Consider the following 22,869-nt stretch of genomic DNA (forward strand, 5'->3'; position numbering starts at 1 on the left):
TTATTTGACATATTGGAATGTTTCAACAGAAAAAACGAACAAAAATAATTCCCCGAAAAATTTTATTTCAACTTTACAACAAAATTTTATATATTTTGAAATAAAAGAAGGTCAAAAAACTGTTGCACTGAAATATAACTAGCATTAACAAACGGACTTAATTTGTATAAGACCGTTTTATGGAAAAGTATGGGGGAAAAAGTGTAGAGTAAAAACACCAAATCCTACATACTCATACTTTTATTTTTTCCCAAACCTTTTAAGGACCCGTTCTATGATACCAATTCTTTAACGGAACTATTGAAACCTAGTAATTGAATTAGTTATATAACTATTATGGGGAAATAATTGAAAATTTGGCCTAGAATTAATTAATTAGAGTCACATAATTTTAATATTAGTCGTTTCACGCATATTTGTTGAAGTTAATTATCAACTCAGCCCATAGGACGACGAAAGAACGCGAATTATTTTTATTTTACACGCACTACTTTATGTCCCGCGTAAAATACGGGACATATCAATCCGCACTCCGCTTCAAATAATAATTATCAGAATGATGAAGAATTTCAGAAGTTTTGTATAGAAAAACCGATTTTTTTTAAATAAAAATTGTAATATAAAAAAAAACCTAAAGAATTTGAAACATCTTTTTAAGTTCCACCATCAATTGCCAATCTGTCTTAGACAAATCATCGCGGAAATAATCCTTACATGCATCGATGGATTGTCTAGTTATCTGTTTAATTAAGTTAATTTAATTGAAATTGTAAATAATAATTTAAGATAATTAAAAAAAATTGACTTACTTTGCTAACGAGCATATCGGTATTATCAAAATGCCTGCCGTACATTTTAGGAGCTTCACCTCCAATTGGTTCAATTTTAATACAAACTTCTTGACCCTTCCTGGCCGTGTCAACCGTCTTATGGTTTATCTCTATCGTAGTTACTGTTCCTATTTCTAAGTTCTAAATAAAAGTGTTTCAATGACACAACCCATTAAAGGGAGGGTGAAGTGGAAAATCAAATGATTTTTTATCGATTCTTCTTCTAATTATATGACCAGTCTGCACAGTGAAACATTCAGGAAATATCTCCGAATGATTTTAAAATTCAAATTAGGTTCCGATTTTAAGAATAATTTGAAGTATCCCCCTCCGACCAATCGCGTAACGTCCTGCCTTTTTATTAATAAAATTCTCGTGGCACGTTCCGTGTCGAATGAAATTTATCGCGAGATTTGATAAAATTAGCGCGCGGTGTGACAATCGTGGCTCTAGACATGGAGCGTGCCACGAGAATTTTGTTAACAAAAAGGCAGGGCGTTACGCGATTGGTCGGAGGGGGATACTTCAAATTATTCTTAAAATCGGAACCTAATTTGAATTTTAAAATCATTTGGAGGTATTTTCTGAATGTTTCACTATGCACACTAGTCTTATAATTAGTAGAAGAATCGATAAAAAATCACTTGATTTTCCACTTCACCCTCCCTTTAAGAAGTTGCAAAAGTTTGACAAGAGCAGCCACTAATATTTTGAAGTTTGAATTGACAACATTCAACATTCAACTTTCAACTAAAGCCCGCAAACTTCAAGAAAAATTGGGTACGAGTCTTAAAGACTTACCTCTCTGGATGGTACGCAAAGTGGCGTTCCTTCTTTAATGACACCAGCTTCGATGCTAACCCCAACGACAATTGGGTCTCTACTGTTGAAGATAAACTGTGGTAGGATCCTCAGTTTGCAAGGGAAGACGGCAATGTGCTTGAATTCGTTTCGTTTTTTGGTCTTCAAGTCTTCGCGGTACTTGGTGAATGAATCGAAGAGATGGTAAATAATATTAGCCTGGAATATCTTGACCCCTAAACTGTCCGCCAATTCCTGAGCGTCCCGTTCAACTTTGACATCGAACGCCAAGATAACGGCGTATCTGCAAATAAAACACGCAATTTATTGCAGGAGTCGACGCAAATTAAATTCGACCCAGAAGCCATTTTGGTTTTTTTTAAACCTTGAATATAAAAATAAATGCAACCGCAAATACATTTAACTAATCATGGGAAAGTTGAATTGAAGGAACCACGAAATTCTGCGTACCGCATACCAAACATGAAATTACATCCCAATGATTTAAATAATTCGAATTACATATCCTCCAATAACAAAATCAAGTCGATTCCGAATTAGCATAAATATGCAAATGGAGAAACTACGTGTTCCTTCGCTGTTTACAAATAATCTTGAATAATAAAAAACAAATCCCTAACATTTTCTCACATTAGAAATACATTACGTCACACCTAGGGGCACGGCCCAGCATGTTTAAGCATTTTTGTCCAAATAAAAGTTAAGTAATTAAAACAAACACGCATGAGTCGTATGCAAAATAGATACGTTAAAAACCCTCGCTCGCTTCCTGATAACCAACTTCGAACGCTTCAAACTGAAGTAAATCAAAGATGAAGTAATAAACTTCAGTCACACTGGGTCATGAGTTAAATCATAAGTTTATATGTTCCATAAGTATACTTCGTAACTCTATAGAGACTTAAAGCTCGAGCTAGTTCGAGAACGACAAGCGAGAATTGATTGGCTACACTCCGTGGTTAATTTTGCAGTCCATCTTACTATTTAGTCTGCATTACTAAGCCTTTAACAGCGCCTCATCAGGCGCCACTTTACCTCGAATCTATGACCTACCTCATGCACTTCATGACACGCCCCAGTTTGTAACTAGTTACAAACTTATGGAAGGAACATATCTTATGAACTTATGGGTTAAATGAAGTAAAGGTTATTATAACTGTTGTTCATCCCGGCCTTTTCAATATCTAAACATTCCCGGTGGCGAGAGACAAATCCATTATCGGCGTCTACAAATTTTGGGCAGTAATTTGATAAGTTCACATTAACATACTTCGGAGTTTAATCATCTTGAAATTCCCACGAAAATGCTAAGAAGGTGTATCATAGTTGCGGCGAGAGATTTTTATCTTTCTGACTACAAGGGCGAAACCCCAAACCCGGGGTAGGAAACGAAGGAATCTCGAGAGCGTAGCGTATGATAAACGCACGGCGAATTTTAATGATGTCAAAGCCAGAGGATTAATTGGAATACTATTACACATTGGTGATTACCTAATGTGGATGGGCCGGGCTCGCCCCGAGCGAACCTTCGTCACCTTTTTTCTCTTGTGGAGAATACGTTTTCTCCCTATTCCCATGCTTTTAGACCATCGCTCAAACGAGTCCCAAAAACAACTCCTTTCCCCTACAAGTACCAACCAACTCAGTGTCATCCCGATTGACATCGCCTTTCTTTACAGAGAGAGATAGAGAGCGAAACAATAATGGACAGAACCAAATTGAACCTCATCTGTTCAAGCATGGGTATTAGATCGATGTCTCAAAACATCTAATATCCTTGGTTCAAGAGGAATGTCAGGGTAGGGTTGCCACAGATTTTTCATTTCAAAATTCCCCGAATTTTCCAGGTTTTCCCTGACCATCTAAAGCCAATTTCCCTGACCAATTTTCAAACTTACACTTAACAGAAAAGTAAGAATGCATCCTTTAAAAATTTCTTATTTATCATCAGCTTTGTACTTAAAATTATGCTAATTTTATCACAGTTTTTAATTGAAACTATACGAATCAGTAGTTAATAAAACTTTACTAGGAACGATAAGGAACAGTTAATGTTATTTGCTTTCCTGCTAATCAAAATTTAGATGGGCATATCACCGATTAAAAAAGAAAAAAAATTGTAGGGTTATGGGGGTCAGTTTTCTGCATGGTCAATGAAAAACCAATAACGAAACTGGAACCAAAAGCTCATCTTTATAAAGCTCTGGATGTTGCAGGAGGTCAAAGGTTATTGGTAAATTGTTTATGCACATTGTACAACGAAAACTGAATAGGTTGCCACCAATCTGACTCGACATTCTAGCTCAATTTGACAAGTATCTGCGATTAGAGAGAAGTTTTGCTCAACATATCAAACAATTTCATAACTTCCCCTTTTCTAAAGTCCAACCATGCATGCCATAAGCGTAAGCAAAGGTTGTCAAGTAACATTCTGCCAAAAAGAGTGAAGAACAAGAACAAGAACAAGAAGAAGCGAACCTTTAGGGCATGCGCTCTATATGCAATACGGAGCAAACCCCGTCCTTCTATTATCTATAAGGGAAATCCCACCTGCTCGTCCTCAACTGTCACCCCAACCTGTCGTTACGAAGGACAATTATTTTAACCCATAGGGCAAACTTAACGAGAATAATAAAATAAAAAAATAAAAATGTAAAAAAAAAAATTTGGCGAAGCAATTTGAGAGTCTGCAAACATTTTTCTTGTTCGTAATTTATATACCCTTTTTAATTGGCTGAGTTTAAAAATGACTTTGCCATGCGATAGAAGGGGGTGTTTGTTATCTTGGAGTAACAAATTACGCAGTTCGTTCGTTAAAATTATGATGTTAAGCTTCTAAAAGTACGAGATCACGTGAATTACCACCATACTCTGTCTAATTGGTTATAGACTAACTTTCCTTCTTAAACACTGTTATATAACGAAAGCATTGGTCTAATAGATCTCAATTGTGACGTCATTGCCTATTTAAAACGTCACGGGCTTAGCCTTGGGCAATGGGCGCCATGTTTGGCATGGCTGACGCCACTGAGGCTTCTGGGATAGCTCTATTGTCCAATTTGTTAAGGAAGCTTGGACGGATTAGCTAAAAATGTCACGATGAGCCACTCAAAGGCTTGGCTTCGACTTAGGAACTGGAGTTGAATCAGGGTGCCCGTATTTAATGACTCCAAGAGCGTGGTTAGCCTCTTACGAACGACGTCGGACAGTCGACATACCAAAGCCAAGTTATTCTGGGTAAATCTCGACTCGAAGCGATGTTGCATAGAGATTAGCGCGCAAAAGCTCCGAGCGACGATTCACGCGTCAGGCAAGGACGCCGGTTATTCACGATGGCTTAATGAGGTTTGCGCATTCTCAGCCTCGTTCCATATAGATCTATGGGACTGATAACGCCACTCGCAAATATACGTGCTTCATAAGATATGTTCCATCCATAAGTTTGTCGCTGGTAACTTAGAAACTGGAGCTTGTCGTGAAGTGAGTGAGGTAGGTCATAGATTCGAGGTAAAGCGAGGGAGGCTTGGTGAGGCGCTGCTGTCAAAGGCTTAGTACAGACTAAATAGGAGAAGATGGAAGTCCTGCAAAATTAATTGACCGAGTGTAGGACTTCAATTCTCGCTTCCGTCGTTCTCCCTCGAACTATAGCTCGAACTGTAATACTCTCTAGCATTACGAAGTATAGGAAGCGTCATACTTATGGAAGGAACATATCTCATAAACTTATGGCGCATGCAATCCCCGTTTATTTAAAGAAACACCAAAAATTAATGGGAGATTAACGAGAATTCCGACTGAATGATTCAGGCAAATTCTATTTTTTTTTTACTGACTGAAAGAATGGTATACGATGCGAGCAAGTTGTTGTAGTGGTTTTAATGTGAATGCGCTCTAGAGAGGTTAATTAGGTGCTTTAAATTTTGGTAGAGTTATAAAAAAAGGTCTTAAAATAGCTTATCAGTTATCACTACTCGCTAGCGCGTCTAGTTCACTAACAAATAGGAATTATAATTAAAACGACAGAACTTTTTTTTCTTGAAGAAATTCGCGCCAAAATTCCAAAGTCACTCTTATAAACTCATCTTTGACATTGCGTGGGTTAATAACTACACAAATTATGTGTAAAACGGTTACTGATAATGTTACATTTTATGAGTCAAGTCACCTGACTGTTGTAGACTTGATACACTAGAGTCATAACCTAGTCTTGCTATTGAAGTTGTTTTTTCGGGACATACAAACATTACAAAATAACAGCTAAACATACCTAAATACCTTCAGTAAATACAACCATTACCCTACATGTAAACAATCCTTCAGGAACTACAAACATTACCCAATATCTAAATAATCTTTCAGGAAATACAAACATTAGTGACTACCCAACATGTAAACAAATCTATATTTCCGCTTTCGATAAGGGACTTATTGAACAAATTACAAACTACAAAATGCCACAAACCAAATTCAGAAACAGACATAAAATTCCCACGCTTAAAATTCATACGTTAACCACATAACCTTCATAACAACAAAAATATGAAAAAAAAAATTAAATATATTAAACACGATTCTTTCACAAAGGTATTTAGACCGTAAGCGGATGACATAGTCACATCCAAATCTGAGAGATACACGGACTAATTCCTTTATAACATTAGATAAAAGTCCGCCTAGGATTAACCTGTGTTGTAGTTTCCCAATTGGGATAGACCACCTATAGAACGCTTCGGAGTCTAGAGCAAAGGGTTAAACGCTGTCACTATATGGGAATTTGACATGAAGTTAGATGAGATACGATAGAGAGAGAGAATCGGACCAATTTAAGAACACTTTCTCATTCTCTGGGCGATGGCCCGAAAGGGACAATCATCTTCTAGATCTTACATATCGTGTGTCACTTGTCATCATTGACAAAAGAGGGGAGATAGGCATCAAAATCAAGGATGACAGTGTCAGGTGACGTTCGAACTAAAATTCGCCTTTTAATGAGATACTGAACGTATAAACGTGTGTGATCTCTTTCCGAGTCGGGTCTACAGAGAGCGAAAGTCGATTTCCAACCTATCCCCCCCCCTTTTAAACGACTTATGCCAAAGGGGGTAACTAAGATACATACCGATTTTTAAAGGTAAATACGTACTAACTCCAAAAATTTTGAACTTTACAAGGAGTTAATTAACCTCCAATAAAAACATTGTAATATATAACCAAGGTCACTTGGGTATTCGAGACGAGTTATTTGGTTTCCACAAAGGGTCAAAGCTTCTTCAGCCACACAAACTTTGCAATAAGTTAAAGAACGGTAAGCGGTGGTCAAACTAGAGGATTTTTGATGTAACAGCATGATCACGTTACCAAAGCGCCAGTAAGAGGCATGGTCAAACTAAGCAAGTATAAGATATGCAAATATTTTTACCGGACATTTCGTGACCTTTCCCCTAAGTTTCTTAAAAACGTTAGGGACACTGCCGTGGACGTGTGCAAAAATAGGTAAATACTAGCTGTTACCCGCGGCGTCGCTCGAGTGTAATAAGAACTTCCATCAAAATGATACAAGGAATGGGTAGATTTTACTGATGCCTAATATTTTTGTAGCACCCTAGGCACTCGGCGTTGCCCGTCAGCCCGTCGGGACATTTTTTATTACTTTTCACGCGGACATTATTCCATAAAGAATGGTTTTTTAGTTTTTGGCCGCCATTTAAAAAGATGACAACAAATCGAACCCAAAAGACCAATCAGTCCGTCTATAGGTTATAGGAAACCCGTGTACTAAATATTTTTGAAATCGGTTGAAACGCGCGGACTTTGTTGCATAGAGAAGATTTTTTACATTTCTGGGCGCCATTTTTTAAGATGGCGGCGGATTGGAAAAATCTTTCTTAGTACGCGCCTACTACTCATGAGTAACGTTCCTGCAAATTTTGAGCCTTCTAGGGCAAGCGGTTTGGGCTGGGCGTTGATTATCAGTCAGTCAGTCAGTCAGGACTTTGATTTATATAGATATAGATCAAGTCCAGTGACCTCCTATAGTTTCCTATACAGGGTGATTCTAAAATGGTGGTATAACCGAACTACTGCGGGTTCTATGAGCGATTTTAAGTCGAAAATGTTCTATGGCATTTTGTCATCCAGGCCACCGTTTAAAAGTTATGATAAGAATCATTTACGGATGACCCCTTAAAATTAATTAAATTAATCAAAAGCCCAGCGGGTTGAATACATTTTTTAAGGGGACTCACGTGTTTAGTAATGGCGCTCGCGATTTACTTCCCCGTGAACTCCATAAAGAAGTCCTCCACCAATGTAAGCTTGAAAATGGGTTCAAATGGGAAGATTCATGCCGAATTGAGAAAAACCTAACCCAATGGGGAAATGCATTGAAAATTTAATAAAAAAGGACCAAATGGGAAGATTCTTGCCGGATTGAGAAAAACCTAACAAACAATCAACAAAGGTTTAATGTTTTATTTCCACTCTCTTCTGAGAATCGCAATAAGAAGTGAAGCTTTTCAAGCAAAGTCAGTTGGAATTTGGAAGGGTATTAAAGGTGGAATTCATAAACGTCGGACGCAACGCAATTTAGTACAGGCAAAGGCAGGGCGTCGTGCGCAAAAGGCGGAAGTTTGCGCACGACGCCCTGCCTTTGCCTGTACTAAATTGCGTTGCGTCCGACGTTTATGAATTCCACCTTTTAAAGGTGCTTTTATTTTTATTGTGTTTTTGAGCTAAGCCTTGGTTTTCTTGAAATTTCGCGCGCCAACATTTAAACATTTTGTAATGGCACGTGCAGCCTTTTACTGTGCTAAAGTCTCGTGACTACGATCTTCCCAACAATTCTTACTAAACACGTGAGTCCCCTTAAAAAATGTATTCAACCCGCTGGTCTTTTGATTAATTTAATTAATTTTAAGGGGTCATCCGTAAATGATTCTTATCATAACTTTTAAACGGTGGCCTGGATGACAAAATGCCATAGAACATTTTCGACTTAAAATCGCTCATAGAACCCGCAGTAGTTCGGTTCTACCACCATTTTAGAATCACCCTGTATAATTAAAGAGGTGGTCAAACTAAGATACGCGTCTATCGGACATTACTACACACTGTCCAATACTTCTTTCTTTCCATCAATGCTAATTATCACAATAGAGACAGGAGAATCGAAACCAACTTAAGAATCGAATTACTTCACTTTACCTCTCAAACTCGAACAATATAATAGCATTTACGCACAGGGGGCAAGTTGGGTGGGATGTATATACGTCACCCTCAGTGATGGGAAAGTCAAAAGGTACACTACGCCATAGATAGATCATCTCTACAGGTCTGCTTTATAGTATTATTAGCCGAGTACACCATATATACGTTTTTAATTAATTTCTAGTTTTGAAGTCTTACAAAGAATGGAGCGCGGGGTTGGGGAACAATTCGGGATAGAAAGGGCATTGGGGGCGAATAACTTAATCATTCTTTAAACTCTCTCACTCTCTCTCCTCTTCTAATTCTCTAATTTGGAATTTTGACCATTATATTTTTATTACGGTGGTTGTTTAATGTTAATGTTAATATATATATGGGGCATCCGGCCTTTGCCATATGGGAATTATATTTTGGTTCGATGGTCATGGGAAAAAACGGGCGCGAAAAGATTATAGGCGCAGGGGGTAAGTTGTTTGGCGCTAATTTTAGAATGGAATGGCCTTTTTCACAAACTATAGCTGCTGTGATTGCAATATCAATTCATGGAAAAAGCATATGGTGGCTAGAAATGTCACTCATTATTTATTAATACAGCTTATGGGATTAATTGTGAATAGCCATTTTCTCAATGTATCATTATTTATTAATGAATACGTATAGAGCTGTGCACCCATTATCTCAACGTATTTAGGCGGATTTTGTGGGTAGAGCTGGACTAATCATAATACATGACAAATTTTACCTGTCCAACAAATCTACCTCGCTTCACGTTACACATTGCTCCGTTAATGAAATATTTTCCATTTTAAAATTTAACAAAACCTAGGCCTACATCTTATTAGGTTCAATTTTCATTTCACAATTAAACGTAATTTAAACTATAAAGGTAAAGTCGAAATTAAACTACACTAGCCCTTTAAATAACATCTAAGTGCATTTATTTACTAATTAATTTATTTATTTATAGATAGTTTACAATAAAATGGCTACAAAAAATTCCCCCGCCATCTCTCAGCTTAAACTTCAGTATGCAGTGTTGTCAGGCCCTCTGTGAGCCAAGTTGCTCAAGTACTGATTCAAACTGAACTTCTAGAGCCTTTATCTACGCAATCCCTTGACTCACTAACGGCCTGGGCCGCCTGGCAACACTGGGGGGCCCCTTTAGTGTAAACTACATATTTATTTATTTATTAAAAATGTATTACTAATACCACCTATTATATTTAATTTCAAAATTAATTAGAAGTCTCAAAACCTTATATTTCTTGTCGACTCATATGTTATAACACCGCAAAAAATTAAAATTAAAATTAAAATAAACACACCTTAAACATTCGGCCAAACCCTTAAATCTTAAATCTTAAAATTTTTGAGCCATTTTCAAAGAATATTTCGAAGAAATCTTATTAAATAATCCACCTTTGGATCACGACCGAACCCCATAGCGAGTTTTAATAAAAACTACATAAATTCATCGGATATGTCGGCGCCAGAAATTTACCTAAACGTTATTTTTTTCTCCAAAGGCGTTAATTATTATTAATAATTAAAAAAAGAAAGAACGAAAAGGTGATCCCCGAAATTTCTATTTAATTAGGACATAACATCGCCGCTCCATTAGCGAATGGGGAAGAGTTTCTATCTCTTACAGATGAACGGAAGTCTGTATCTTAAAAGACGATTTTTTGATATCGGCGCCATAAAAGAGAACACGTACCTCCCACCCTAGACTACAAAATATATTACAGAAATTCCCATTAAAAGATGCGATGGAATACTAATAATAGGTCTCTTTATTATAACCACTGGCTTGAATTTAATAAATCTCACGTGAATTTTAAATTTAAGTAGGGATTAACTATATAGGAACTCTAACCTAACTTATAGTTAACTATAGCACCGGCCGAGATATTTTTATTACTTTTAGGGACGCCATTTTTAAATATGGCGGCAAATCGAAAGGGCCCCAAAAGTCATAAGGTCCGCCTATAAGATAGTGGAGCCAGTGTACTAATATTAGTGAAATTGCTAGAAAAGCGTCGTAATTAACGTAACTCCATAAAGGCTTTTTCCCCTTCATATTTAGGGCCGCCATTTTAAAATATGGCGGCAAATCGAAAGGGCCCCAAAAGCCATAAGATCCGCCTATAGGTTAAAGTGCAAATAGTGTACTAATATTAGTGAAATCGAAAGGGCCCCAAAAGCCATAAGGTCCGCCATTGAAACCATTGTACTAAATATTAAAGCTATCTTTTGAAATGGACCGAAGTTATTCCAAAAAGAAGGTTATTTTACTTTTACGGCCGCCATTTTTCAATATGGCGGCGGATTGAAAAGAAAAAAAAAACTTTCTTAGTGCTTGCCTAATACTTTAATGAATAACGTCCCTACAAAATTTCAGACATAGATTGACACCTAACAGCTTCCTCATAGGCGACTACCACAAATAAATTTCCAATTAAATTAATATCTCTGGGAAAAATTGAATCTATTCTTGCCAGTGGCCAATATTTGGATGTTTAATACCGGGCCGCATTCCTCCTGATCGACGTAAGACTGGCGCCCGTTGATTTCTTTTACACATAACAGGGATTCTTTTCATTTTTAATAACCCTCTTTTATCTGCCTTTAAAAGGCAAATATTTCGAGATTAAAAAAAAAAAGAAAATTCCAATCCCTCGGCCATTTCATAATTTGATAGGTTTCAACATTTTTTGATGGGAAAGGATTTTGATTTTAGTTCTGGGAGAAATGTTATCATTTCGAAGGTAGATGCGAATTAAAATTTTTGAAGGGTTGCGAATTAAGTTTTTAAGAACTTAATTATATAAATATAGTTTAATGTGTTTAATTAACCAGGGTTGCCACGACATTTTCAAATTCAAATTCCCTGACTTTTCCCTGACGTTTTTATTTTTCTACGATTTTCCCTGACGTTTATTCCTACGATTTTCACCGACGTTTTTCGCCCACGTTTTTCCCCTACAATTATCCCTGAAGCTTTTCCCACAATTTTCCCTGACTTTTCACCCACGATTTTCCCGACGTTTTTTTGCTACGATTTTCCCTGATGTTTTAGGTGTCTGGTCAAACGTTGAGAAGGGTTAATTTTAATTTCTTCTTTAAATAGACGAAAAACAAGTTGATAAAGCCAAAAACAAAATCATCAATCAGAGCGCTTCTAATAAATATTCTTTTAGGGTCTCTATGATACTAGCATAAAATAGCTGGGTCGAAACTGCATGGCAGCTGCGAGTGACCGTAAAAAATAGACTAAGTAAAATAAACAAAGGTTAATCGTATATCGGAAATGGTGGGGGGCGTGGTCGGGCACTTTTTGACGTCATATGGCGACTTAAATAAACCCCGCAAATAGCTTCCTTTTACTATCTTTCTCCAGAGAAGAGAGAGAGAGATAGGGAAGATTCGAGATTGAAAAACAGAATAAGATTTGACGCTCAATAACCAGCTGCCCCTCGTAAAAACATATATACAAAGGGAAGAAACTAAAATAAAAATACATCTTCAACTTCCGTTTCTCAGAAGATATACACAAGATCAATTTATAAAAGACAAAAATGTTATTTTCGGACCAGGAATAGGGCATTCGCCAAGCTTTCCTCGACTTATAAAGTCATACTTATGGAAGGAACGTATCACTTATAAACTTATGCTTCAGCGTAAATCGAAACAGAATGAAAAAATAAAATCTCCTCCTTAAGTGTCAAGCAAGTAATCTCTTCCTGAACGAGGGTCGAGGTATCAAATAGCCATTTCGCCTTAAAAATATGGCGTTTTATTGCGTAATATTGGGCATTAAAAACCCTTAGCTAAACTCTTCTTGGCTTTGTAGCAGTAGTGGGCTGCGCTTTCTTTGGGGGAGGGGGGGGGAAGAAGGCCCACGCATTCCAATCGTGGCTTATGCCAACTATACAAGCCAAGTATTTTCGCCCAGTCACATTCCAATAAATGTTATGGATTAAAAAAAATGTCGAGAAATCTAATATTACGCTTTCACGATTGATCAAAATTACGTTATGTACTTAAGGAATGTGGACTAATAACATTTGCCGAGGTTATTGACGCCTTGATTCATTTTGTCACATTCATTCATTCATTAGTAAAAGAAATATTTATTTACTCGATTAAATTTAGAAAACCATTTTGGATTTAGCAGTGCCTTTTAGGGTTGAAAATTTCATACAAGAACTATTTAGGATCGTGTAAGTTCAACTGATCATGAACAAACCAAACTAAACCTCAGGATGTTTTTTACTTACCTTCACACCATGTTACATCAAGATGTTAAAGGATTAAAAGCTTATCACGTCTATTACTTAATAAAAACATAAGTTTATAAGATATGTTCCCATAAGTATGAGTGCACTAATGTTAGACACTTACAGCTCGAGCTAGTTCGAGAACGACAATCGAGTATCGAAGTCCTACACTCGGTGGTTAATTTTTCAGGACTTATATCTAGTCCTATTTAGTCTGTACTAAGCCTTTGACAGCGCCTCACCAGGCGTATGTCGCTACGACCTACCTCACTCACTTCAAAATTACAAGCTCCAGTTTGTAACCAGTGATAAACTTATTATAGAACATATCTTATGAACTTATGATAATAATAAGAACTTATCTACAAAAGTAATTTGAGTATCGTAGGTAAATGGGTTTGGGATATATATATCTATGACCTTTGGCCCTAAGGGCAACCATTTACAAGTTATAATTAAATGTGTTTGGGATATATCTATATATCTATGACCTTTGGCCCTAAGGGCAACCATTTACAAGTTATAATTAAATGTAGGCCCTATATAAAGATTTCCAAAATACCCCACCAATTTCCAAACACACAAAACAAAACGAAAACAACAAACAATTAAACATGCATGAACTCACTGATTATCGTGTTCCAACATGATAGAAGCCTTCATTACATCTTTCTTAACAACAGGACCAATTCGTATTCCGGAATACTGCCCAAATAAATAAATAAATAAATATTTATTTATTAAAAACAATAATTAAAAAATAAATAAATAAATTACATAACAACCCTGGCCTTAGTTACTTCATATATTTAAAGAAACGTTTCTGTAGACCTTTATATATAAAAATTAAAGTGAAAAACTTAACTTGAAAAGGAAACGTGTATCACTGTCAAGTACAAGAAAAAAAAAACATACCAGTCCAAAAAAATAAAATAATTGCTTAAAAAAAACGGAAGACTAGATTATTTCTATCTTAAAGTTAATTTACTTCAAAAAGTGCGTAAAAACTAAAACCTACATCTCAAACTACAAAAAAAAAAATAGGCCTGAAAATAAGATACAACGAACGCTAACCGAAATTTGTAAGGGGGTCAAAGGGTTACCAAACTTTCAATTCAAAAAGCACGCTTGGTAAGAAAGCCTTCACCTAAATCCCGCTTTACTATCAACCAAATCTGACTCTTCTTATCATTTAACCTTAATTTTATCAACACATTCTGATAGTACAGCCGGAGTACGATTATGGCAATAAGATACATTCTCGAGAGTGGAGTGATACAGAGGGTAAAGGAGATAGACTACGGAGGGGAGTCCTAAATGTCGAACAATTAGAGCATCCCGGATGTTGGCGATGAGGAGGATGTGATCTTTAACCAGAACGACCTCGTAGAAACAAGGCGCAGGAGGAAATAGCCTTAGCCATAAAAAAAAAATAACACCCCCACCCTATTTATAAGTTAGGCCTAAAATACATCCCCCCAGGGGGGAGAGGAATAAGGGGGGGGAAACAGGGTCTGGGTACCCGACCCGGCGTCCAAAAGAAAATTAAACATTAGCACACTTAAACACAACATAAGAATCTTATTAACGTCATTGTGTAATTTAAATTTGTTTTGATTCAAAAATTTTCTTTACACTTCAATTTAAGTTTAGGTACTAAAATGTCAACATTATTCGACTAGACCTCGTGGTTCTAAATTTGGATATTTTATTACGTTACGTCACATTTAGGGTCCATTATTATAATTTAATAAATGCACTTTGGAGGTCTATTTTTAGAGTAAAACGGTGGGGTTGGGGGGTCAAACGCATTTTGGCGGGAAAAGTAAAAGGGTAGGCTTGCGCTTATCGGATTGGTTTAATTTAATAGACCTCGTAAAAGGTGAAAGCTTTTATAGTCGAAGTACCACCGATTGAGCTTAACTTAAACTACAATATTCAATAGAGTAATTTCGGTTGAGAGGGGGAGTGAACTGTGTATCCCCTACGTTAGGGGCAACTTTGTACTAGAGAATACTATTTGCCCCCGGAAGGGAAGGGGAGGGGGGATATCACTAAGGTAAGAGATAGAGGGTTATGACGTTGCCGTATATGGGAAAGAAATTACTCTATATTATCAGACTTTAGAAATAGAATCAGGGAGCACATTATCCGTGCTCACTGATAGAATAGAATAGACGTACATATATACATCTTAAGTAAAATTTATCACACCTTGAAAATTCGCGAACTACTTTTTCCGCTACGAGAATTAGTATTATTGTATAACTCCGCGTAGCGTTGGCCTGTACGAATTTTACGTATGGATTTAACTAAAGATTATTTTTTTAAACTAGCAGCGATAGTACTGACATCTATCGTTGAATACTTGTACTAATCAAAATTAAGAAATTAATATTCAATTAAAAAACGACTCAATAACGAATATATTACATTAAATTACATTTTAGAACGGTGTTTAAATATTTTTAGAATATTTTTAAAGGTTAATTTTACTTCCACCCTTAATGACCTTTACTTTAAATAAGGTTTAAAATTAAACCAAGACGTTTTCAAGGTCAATATTTATGTCAAAAGTTGCGTATTCTATACGCGGACAAATAAAAGGCAGGATTGCGCCCATCGGGGTGCCCGAAGGCGGGGGTTTCAATTGAAGAGTAATTGAGTCATTATTCGAAGTACCGATTGAGCTAGGCCTGCCCGTTCAATACGCTTGTAAATATCGGTTCAGTCAAAACATAAGCTTTATACGATGCCGATAATTAGAGATAAAAATATCAGCAAAGCCTATATTTACAGTTTTAAACACAGGGTCACGTGGAAAATAGAGAATCGGCACTCCATGTTAACTTCCCATTGATTATAATACAGTCAAGGGCATAAAGCTGCCATCAGGCTATGAAAACCATGCGTATTGTAAGGGTTTTTAATCTATATAAAGCAGTGTCACGTGTTTTAGGGTCAATATTCATGTCAAAAGTTGCGTATTCTATACGCGGACAAATAAAAGGCAGGATTGCGCCCATCGGGTGCCCGAAGGCGGGGGTTTCAATTGACCAATAATTGAGTTACATATTCGAAGTACCGATTGAGCTAGGCCTGCCCGTTCAAAATGCTTGCAAATATCCGTTCAGTCAAAACATAAGTTTGAATTTAACGATACCGATAATAAAAGATAAAATAATGGCAAAGGCCTATTTGTAGGGTTTAAACACAGGGCCACGTGGAAAATAGAGAATCAGCACTCCATGTTAATTTCCCATTGATTATAATACAGTACATGGAGCTGCCACCACCCAAGGAGAACCCTGCGTTTTTATGGGTTTTAACCTTTCTAAAGCAGAAACACGCGTTTTAGGGTCACACCAGGGTCAATGGGTACTACGCGGACAATTAAAAAGCAGGATTGCGCCCATCGGACGATAGTATATAGAATATACATCGTTGAGAATTCTGCGGACTCTGTTCGAAGTACCGATTGAGCTAGGCCTGCCGATTGAAACTTGGGAAAAATTGTCAAGAAAAGCTGGGCCTAACATACGTAAGGGTTACGCGGACAAATAAAAGGTAGGATTGCGCCCATCGGAGGGTGTCCCGTAAGACAACCCTGTGTTTGAAATTCTGCAAATACTATTCGAAGTACCGATTGAGCTAGGCCTGCCCGTCAATAAAAGGCGCGAAAGTGTGTTAAGAACTATATACAAATCAAATAACGTTGGTCCCTAACGCCATCTAGTAAAATATTTAAAAATATCGATAGTTTTGGGCTCTTTAGCGCCATCTAGTAAATTATTTAAAACAAATCGATATTTTTTTTAAGGTTCAGTGGCGCCATCTAGCAAATATTTTTAAAAACCCGCGGTTTTACATACAGTGGCGTCATCTAGTGGCAAAAATAGCAGGCGCGAATTTCGAATTTAGCTAAACAACGTGGCGTTTGAACCGCGTGTCTACACGTAAAACTTTCCTACTTTAATAATACCAGACGAATTGCAGGGCGAACTTAAATATTAAATATTGAAACAAACGCACACCAAAACATTTTAAAACAACTTACGGGAATTTTTGAAGTTCTCAAGAACTCCAAGAGGGCTTCCAGAGATCCGAGAGTTGAGGCTTGGACATAAACACCTCTTTCCGACAATTTAATTGCATTCATGACTTCTTTAAGACTACGACTGACTTCTTCCTATTAAAATAAAATTAATACCAAAAATTAGTAATGAATAGAAAGCGGGAAAACACGTTTAAATGCTAAGCCTTTGCAGCGGCATCACTTATGAAACAAGGCAGAGAATCAAGAAAAATAAAATAAAAATTACCTTCAAAATCTCAACTTCATCAGGATGATGAGCAACCAATAATTGCAGACCGGCAATTGCTTTATCCAAATCTTTCCCAGCAATTTTGACACCCTGAGCCGCTTCTACTTCTTTAAATTCTTGATAGGGATTCTGAAAAATAATTAAATTAAATTAAATTCAATTAAATTAAATTAGATTACAAATAAAAAGCCACCAAGAAATCTAACATACTTTGACTCTCAATTCCTTCATGGGTTGCGGCATAAGTAAGGACCTAATTTGAGTAACAACAGCACCTTCATGACCAGCTAGGACAATGGTATCACCTTCTCTAAGTCTCCCATTAACGAGAATAACGTCAATCGTCGTTCCCAAACCAGGAATGGCTTTAACTTCTAATACAGTCGCTTGTAACTCTTCGGAAAAGGATAACCGCTTGGCCAACATAGTTTGACTCAATTCCACAACTAAACCCAACAAGTTTCCCATCCCGTCACCGGAAAACGCGGATGTCGGGACTAACGAAACGTAAGTACGTTGATCAGTGTTCTCGTAACATAACGCGGCGTTTAAACCCTGTTCATTAAACTGAAGGATAATTTCTTTTGTTCGGTCTTCAAATTCTAATTTAGTGTTTCTTTGTTGACTCCGGATTACATCCTGGACGTCCTTATTCTTATTACTCTTCCATTCGTACAATCTGTCAATCTAAAATTAAATTTAACTTGATTAAAATCCTTTTCTCGAACTCAATTAGCCTTATTCCTGATCAGCGCCATCTACCCATAGCGGTGACTTTGAGAACTACTGTAAGCGGCAAGCCAATCAGATGTCGCTAAAATCTGGTGACGTCATTTTTGGTAAGACCCGAGAGTGCCAGTCAGTGACGTCACCAGATTTTAGCGACATCTGATTGGCTTGCCGCTTACAGTAGTTCTCAAAGTCGCCGCTATGGGTAGGTGGCGCTGATCAGGAATAAGGCTAATTAAAGTTTAAAATTACCTTATTAAGCGCCACGACAAACGGAGTTTTTCTCTGTTTAAGCATATTTAGAGATTCTATCGTTTGCGGTTCTAATCCATGCATAATATCTACAACTAAAATGGCAATATCGCATAATGATGATCCCCGGGAACGTAAATTACTGCATAAATGAAAAGATATATTAAGAGAAAAGATTCAAAAAGACTTGTGATTAAAAAGAAAGAAGTATTTATACCTAAAGGACTCGTGACCAGGTGTATCGATAATCAACAATCCAGGAAGTTTCAATTCCATATCAACAAACTAATGGAGTAAAGTAAAGATATTTTTAGATAAACTCGGGGACGGCGCCACTTCAAACATAAACTCGGGGACGGCGCCACTTCAAACATAAACTCGGGGACGGCGCCACTTCAAACAAACTCGGGGACGGCGCCACTTCAAACAAACTCGGGGACGGCGCCACTTCAAACAAACTCGGGGACGGCGCCACTTCAAACAAACTCGGGGACGGCGCCACTTCAAACAAACTCGGGGACGGCGCCACTTCAAACAAACTCGGGGACGGCGCCACTTCAAACAAACTCGGGGACGGCGCCACTTCAAACAAACTCGGGGACGGCGCCACTTCAAACAAACTCGGGGACGGCGCCACTTCAAACAAACTCGGGGACGGCGCCACTTCAAACAAACTCGGGGACGGCGCCACTTCAAACAAACTCGGGGACGGCGCCACTTCAAACAAACTCGGGGACGGCGCCACTTCAAACAAACTCGGGGACGGCGCCACTTCAAACAAACTCGGGGACGGCGCCACTTCAAACAAACTCGGGGACGGCGCCACTTCAAACAAACTCGGGGACGGCGCCACTTCAAACAAACTCGGGGACGGCGCCACTTCAAACAAACTCGGGGACGGCGCCACTTCAAACAAACTCGGGGACGGCGCCACTTCAAACAAACTCGGGGACGGCGCCACTTCAAACAAACTCGGGGACGGCGCCACTTCAAACAAACTCGGGGACGGCGCCACTTCAAACAAACTCGGGGACGGCGCCACTTCAAACATAAACTCGGGAACAACGCCACTTCAAACATAAACTCGGGGGAGCGCGCCACTTCAAACAAACTAGAGGACCGCGCGCGACTTAAACATAAACTATACTTACACTTTTAACCATTTTACACTGATCTTTCAATGCAAAATTGGGAACCATGGTGGCACCAATTTGCTGGGTTATTCCGCCAGCTTCTCCGTCTTGAACGTGCGTATTCCTAATCTAAAATATAATTTAATTATTACTCTAACTCAAAATTAATATGCCATAAAGCAATATACCTTATCTAATATCTTAGTTTTTCCAGTATCAACGTGTCCCAGAACACAAACAACCGGAGACCTCAACTTATCCTGAGTAATATTCTTCTCATTCTCATCTTTCCGTTTATGAATTCTATTAAGTACTTTCTCGCGAATTCTTTCAGACTGACGAAGATTACGATCATCCTCACTGGCGTCACTGTCATCATCGTCATCCGAGGAAGATTCTTCATCACTTGATTCCTCATCATCATCATCATCATCTTCATCCTCATCTTCAGACTCTTCCTTCTTCTCAACTTTGACGGGTTTCTTAACTGGTGACGCGACTTTAGTTTGCGCCGCCACCACTTTTGGTGATGGTTTCTTTGTCTTAGACTCGTCTTCACTGGATTCATCCCAGGTTTCTTTAATCTCTTCAACTTTTTCTTCAACAACCGCAACTTCATCCCAAGATTCCTTGACTTCCTCGACTTCCGGTGAACTGTCTTTTGAACTGGAGGCGGAATCAACAATTTTGACTTCAACTTGAGGGATATTTCCATTGACTTCTACTATTTTATCATCTGTTTTCTTCTTTTGGGGTTTTTTTCGGTCACCTAATCGAGGTGCTCTTTCAATTTTCTCTCCTATTTTGGGGACATCTATACCCTGTTGTCTCAAAGCGAGAAGGGTAGCTTCGGCACGCGCTTTGGCTTGTTTTTGAGCTTTGGTTAGAAGTTTTCCTTCGGCTTTAAGACGTTCCTTCTTTTCCTTTTCCTTTTGTTTCTTCTTGTCCTTTCTTTCTTGTTCTAAACGCAACTGAAAAGAAAGAAAGAAAACCTTGCTCGTAAGACTGGTCTAACTCTTTGCAGTTGAAAGAAACCCAAAGGAATTATACTTTTTCTAATCTTTCTTCTTCGGCCTTTTGAGCTGCCAATTCTTTGGCTTCTTCTTCTAACCTAAGACGTTCCTCCTCCTCTTTCATCTTCTTCAGGGCTTCTTGCATCGCAGCTAACTATAAAACACCAAGTTTAAGATTTCTCCTCGGGGACATGGTTAATTCAGTTTACTTGTTTCTTTCCGGGCTTCTTCTTGGCACCTTTATCATCTTCAACAACACCTTTACCCTTTTTCTTCTTCTTCTTGGATGATTTCTCATCATCATCTATAAGAAATCAAACCAAACATCGGTACATGACATCCGCAGCAACCACGATGTATAATACCTTCATCTTTTTCTTCATCATCCACTTCAGGAACTGGTGTGACTTCTTTTTCAGATACAGGTGTCTGTGTCTGAGTAGCAGGAGCAGCTGCCTCTTTTGTTGTAGCAACATCTTTCTTGATCTTGACATTGGCATTCACAGCTAACTTTTTAAGTCTCTCCCGTTCCTTTTTCTCCTTCTTCTTTTGAGCAGCGGTTTTAACAGTTCCACCAGCTTCATCATCATCCCCACCAATATCCATTTCTTCAACAGCATCATCCTTGACTTCTTCCTCCTTGACTTGCTCGTTCTTTTTTCCCTTTTTAGCTTTAGCAGAGGGTTTAGGAGCATCAGTGGCAACACCATCTTCAGTTTTGGTTTTGTCAGTATCCACCGGAGTTTTTTCCTTCTCCTTGGCAACAGCCGGTTTCTTTCCTTCAATCTCCAATGCCAATTCTTCAAGCATCTTCTCCAAGTCCTCGTCATCATCCTGTTTCTTCTTCCTGTCTTTTTTCTTGGATTTCTTGGCTTTTTTATCATCAGCTTCGGGTTTAGGGGCAGTTACTTCCTTGGACTCTTCTTCATCACTACTTTGTCCCATATCTACATCCATATCTTCAACATCGAGCAGTGCAAAAGCGGACATGCCCTTTTTGGGTTGAGACTTGGAAGATACGTTATCTTCATCGCTGGATTCATCTTTTCTGTCTTTGACTCGAACTTTCTTTTCTTTCTTGCCCTTCTGCGCTGTTTTGGATGATTTTTTGTTAGTTGCAACTTCATTATCACTCTCTTCATCTTCACTGGCAATTTTTTTCCCTTTTTTCTTATTTTTCTTCTCGGGTTGTTGTTCCTCTACTTCATCATCACTTAGAACTTCCGTTTTCTTGCCACCTTTCTTCTTACCGATCTTTTTCTCAGGCTGTTGTTCTTCATTGTCATCGTCACTTAGAATTTCAGCCTTTTTACCCTTCTTTTTGTTTCGTTTTTCTTGAGGTTCCTCCTTTTTGGAAACATCATCCACGTCTTCGTCACTTTCAACATGATTTTTCTTTGACTTGGCATGCTCTTTCTTCTTAGGAACAACTTCTTCATCACTAAGTACCAATTGAAACTTGATGTTAAGCTTGAGTCCTAACCAAATTAATTCAAAACTAAGCTGAGGTGAAAAATAGGTTAACGCACCTATCCTCAACTTCTTTTGATTTTCCTTTTCTAGCTTTCTTTCCAGGCTTTTCATCAACAATAACCTGCTTTTCAACCTCCTCCTCGCCACTAAGAATATAATACTTATTAAATAACTACTGAAAACTAATTACTTAATTTAATTGACGATTTCTTCACCCCCCCCACTCCATCATCCCCCCCTTAGCAAATCATTATCACATACGGAAAAGTAGGCTTAAACGCTAAGCCTTGGCCATTAATAATAACTTACAAGTCTTCCTCCTGCTTTCCTTTCTTGTTTTTCTTGTCCTTTCCCATATTTAACAAGTATCATAAGTGATCAATAAATATCAGGGACAATAAAGGCCCTTCTTCTTAAAATACTTGTGAAAAATCCAATTAAAATGACGTTAAACTCGCCAAGTACGATTATTTTCACCAGTCCAACTTTTCACTATTGACGTTCCAAAGGGTCCACATGTCTGGAACCGAACCGAGGGGGGTAATAGAGTAGTGGCACTCTGTGTTAACTACTCATAGAGTATAATACAGGCAAAGGCCGGGAGGTGCCATTACTCTATTGCACGTGCTGAAAAATGAGGCCGATTGGCGCTAGAAACGTCACCACAAAAAAAAATTCTAATAATAAATAATTTAAAAAATTAATATCTTCATCAAAATATAACGAGCATAACTCCTTGAATTATTTATGACATTCACAATAAGAATATTTGAAGTTAAAAATATAAAGGTTACTGAATCTGAAAG

At 37.9% G+C, this 22,869-nt stretch overlaps 1 protein-coding gene across 1 annotated transcript; it reads right to left on the reverse strand.

Moving 5' to 3' along the window:
• Positions 1-45: 45 nt before the first annotated feature.
• Positions 46-22,562, reverse strand: eIF5B (eukaryotic translation initiation factor 5B). Its single transcript, XM_089870040.1, has 16 exons — positions 22,373-22,562; positions 22,120-22,209; positions 20,956-22,031; positions 20,800-20,894; positions 20,628-20,744; positions 19,766-20,548; positions 19,596-19,706; positions 18,662-18,729; positions 18,445-18,586; positions 17,674-18,150; positions 17,461-17,592; positions 17,196-17,327; positions 13,767-13,843; positions 1,632-1,935; positions 810-971; positions 46-739 (listed from the first exon to the last, which is right to left on the reverse strand). Exons 1-16 carry the CDS (start codon positions 22,417-22,419, stop codon positions 632-634), a joined length of 3,921 nt encoding a protein of 1,306 aa, XP_089726166.1. The 5' UTR covers positions 22,420-22,562; the 3' UTR covers positions 46-631.
• Between the last annotated feature and the right edge of the window lie 307 nt (positions 22,563-22,869).

Source organism: Phalangium opilio, unplaced genomic scaffold (assembly GCF_054372755.1).
Source record: "Phalangium opilio isolate 3A_F unplaced genomic scaffold, DU_Popi_V2 ptg000031l_1, whole genome shotgun sequence".
In the NCBI taxonomy this organism is placed as follows: domain Eukaryota; kingdom Metazoa; phylum Arthropoda; class Arachnida; order Opiliones; family Phalangiidae; genus Phalangium; species Phalangium opilio.

Coding starts and splice junctions, on each gene's coding strand:
- eIF5B (XM_089870040.1), bottom strand. CDS start 22,419: ATGGGAAAGGACAAGAAAAACAAGAAAGGAAAGCAGGAGGAAGACTT. Junction 972..1,631: donor TTTGCGTACCATCCAGAGAG/GTAAGTCTTTAA, acceptor ACTTTTATTTAG/AACTTAGAAATAGGAACAGT. Junction 740..809: donor CCGATATGCTCGTTAGCAAA/GTAAGTCAATTT, acceptor TTAATTAAACAG/ATAACTAGACAATCCATCGA.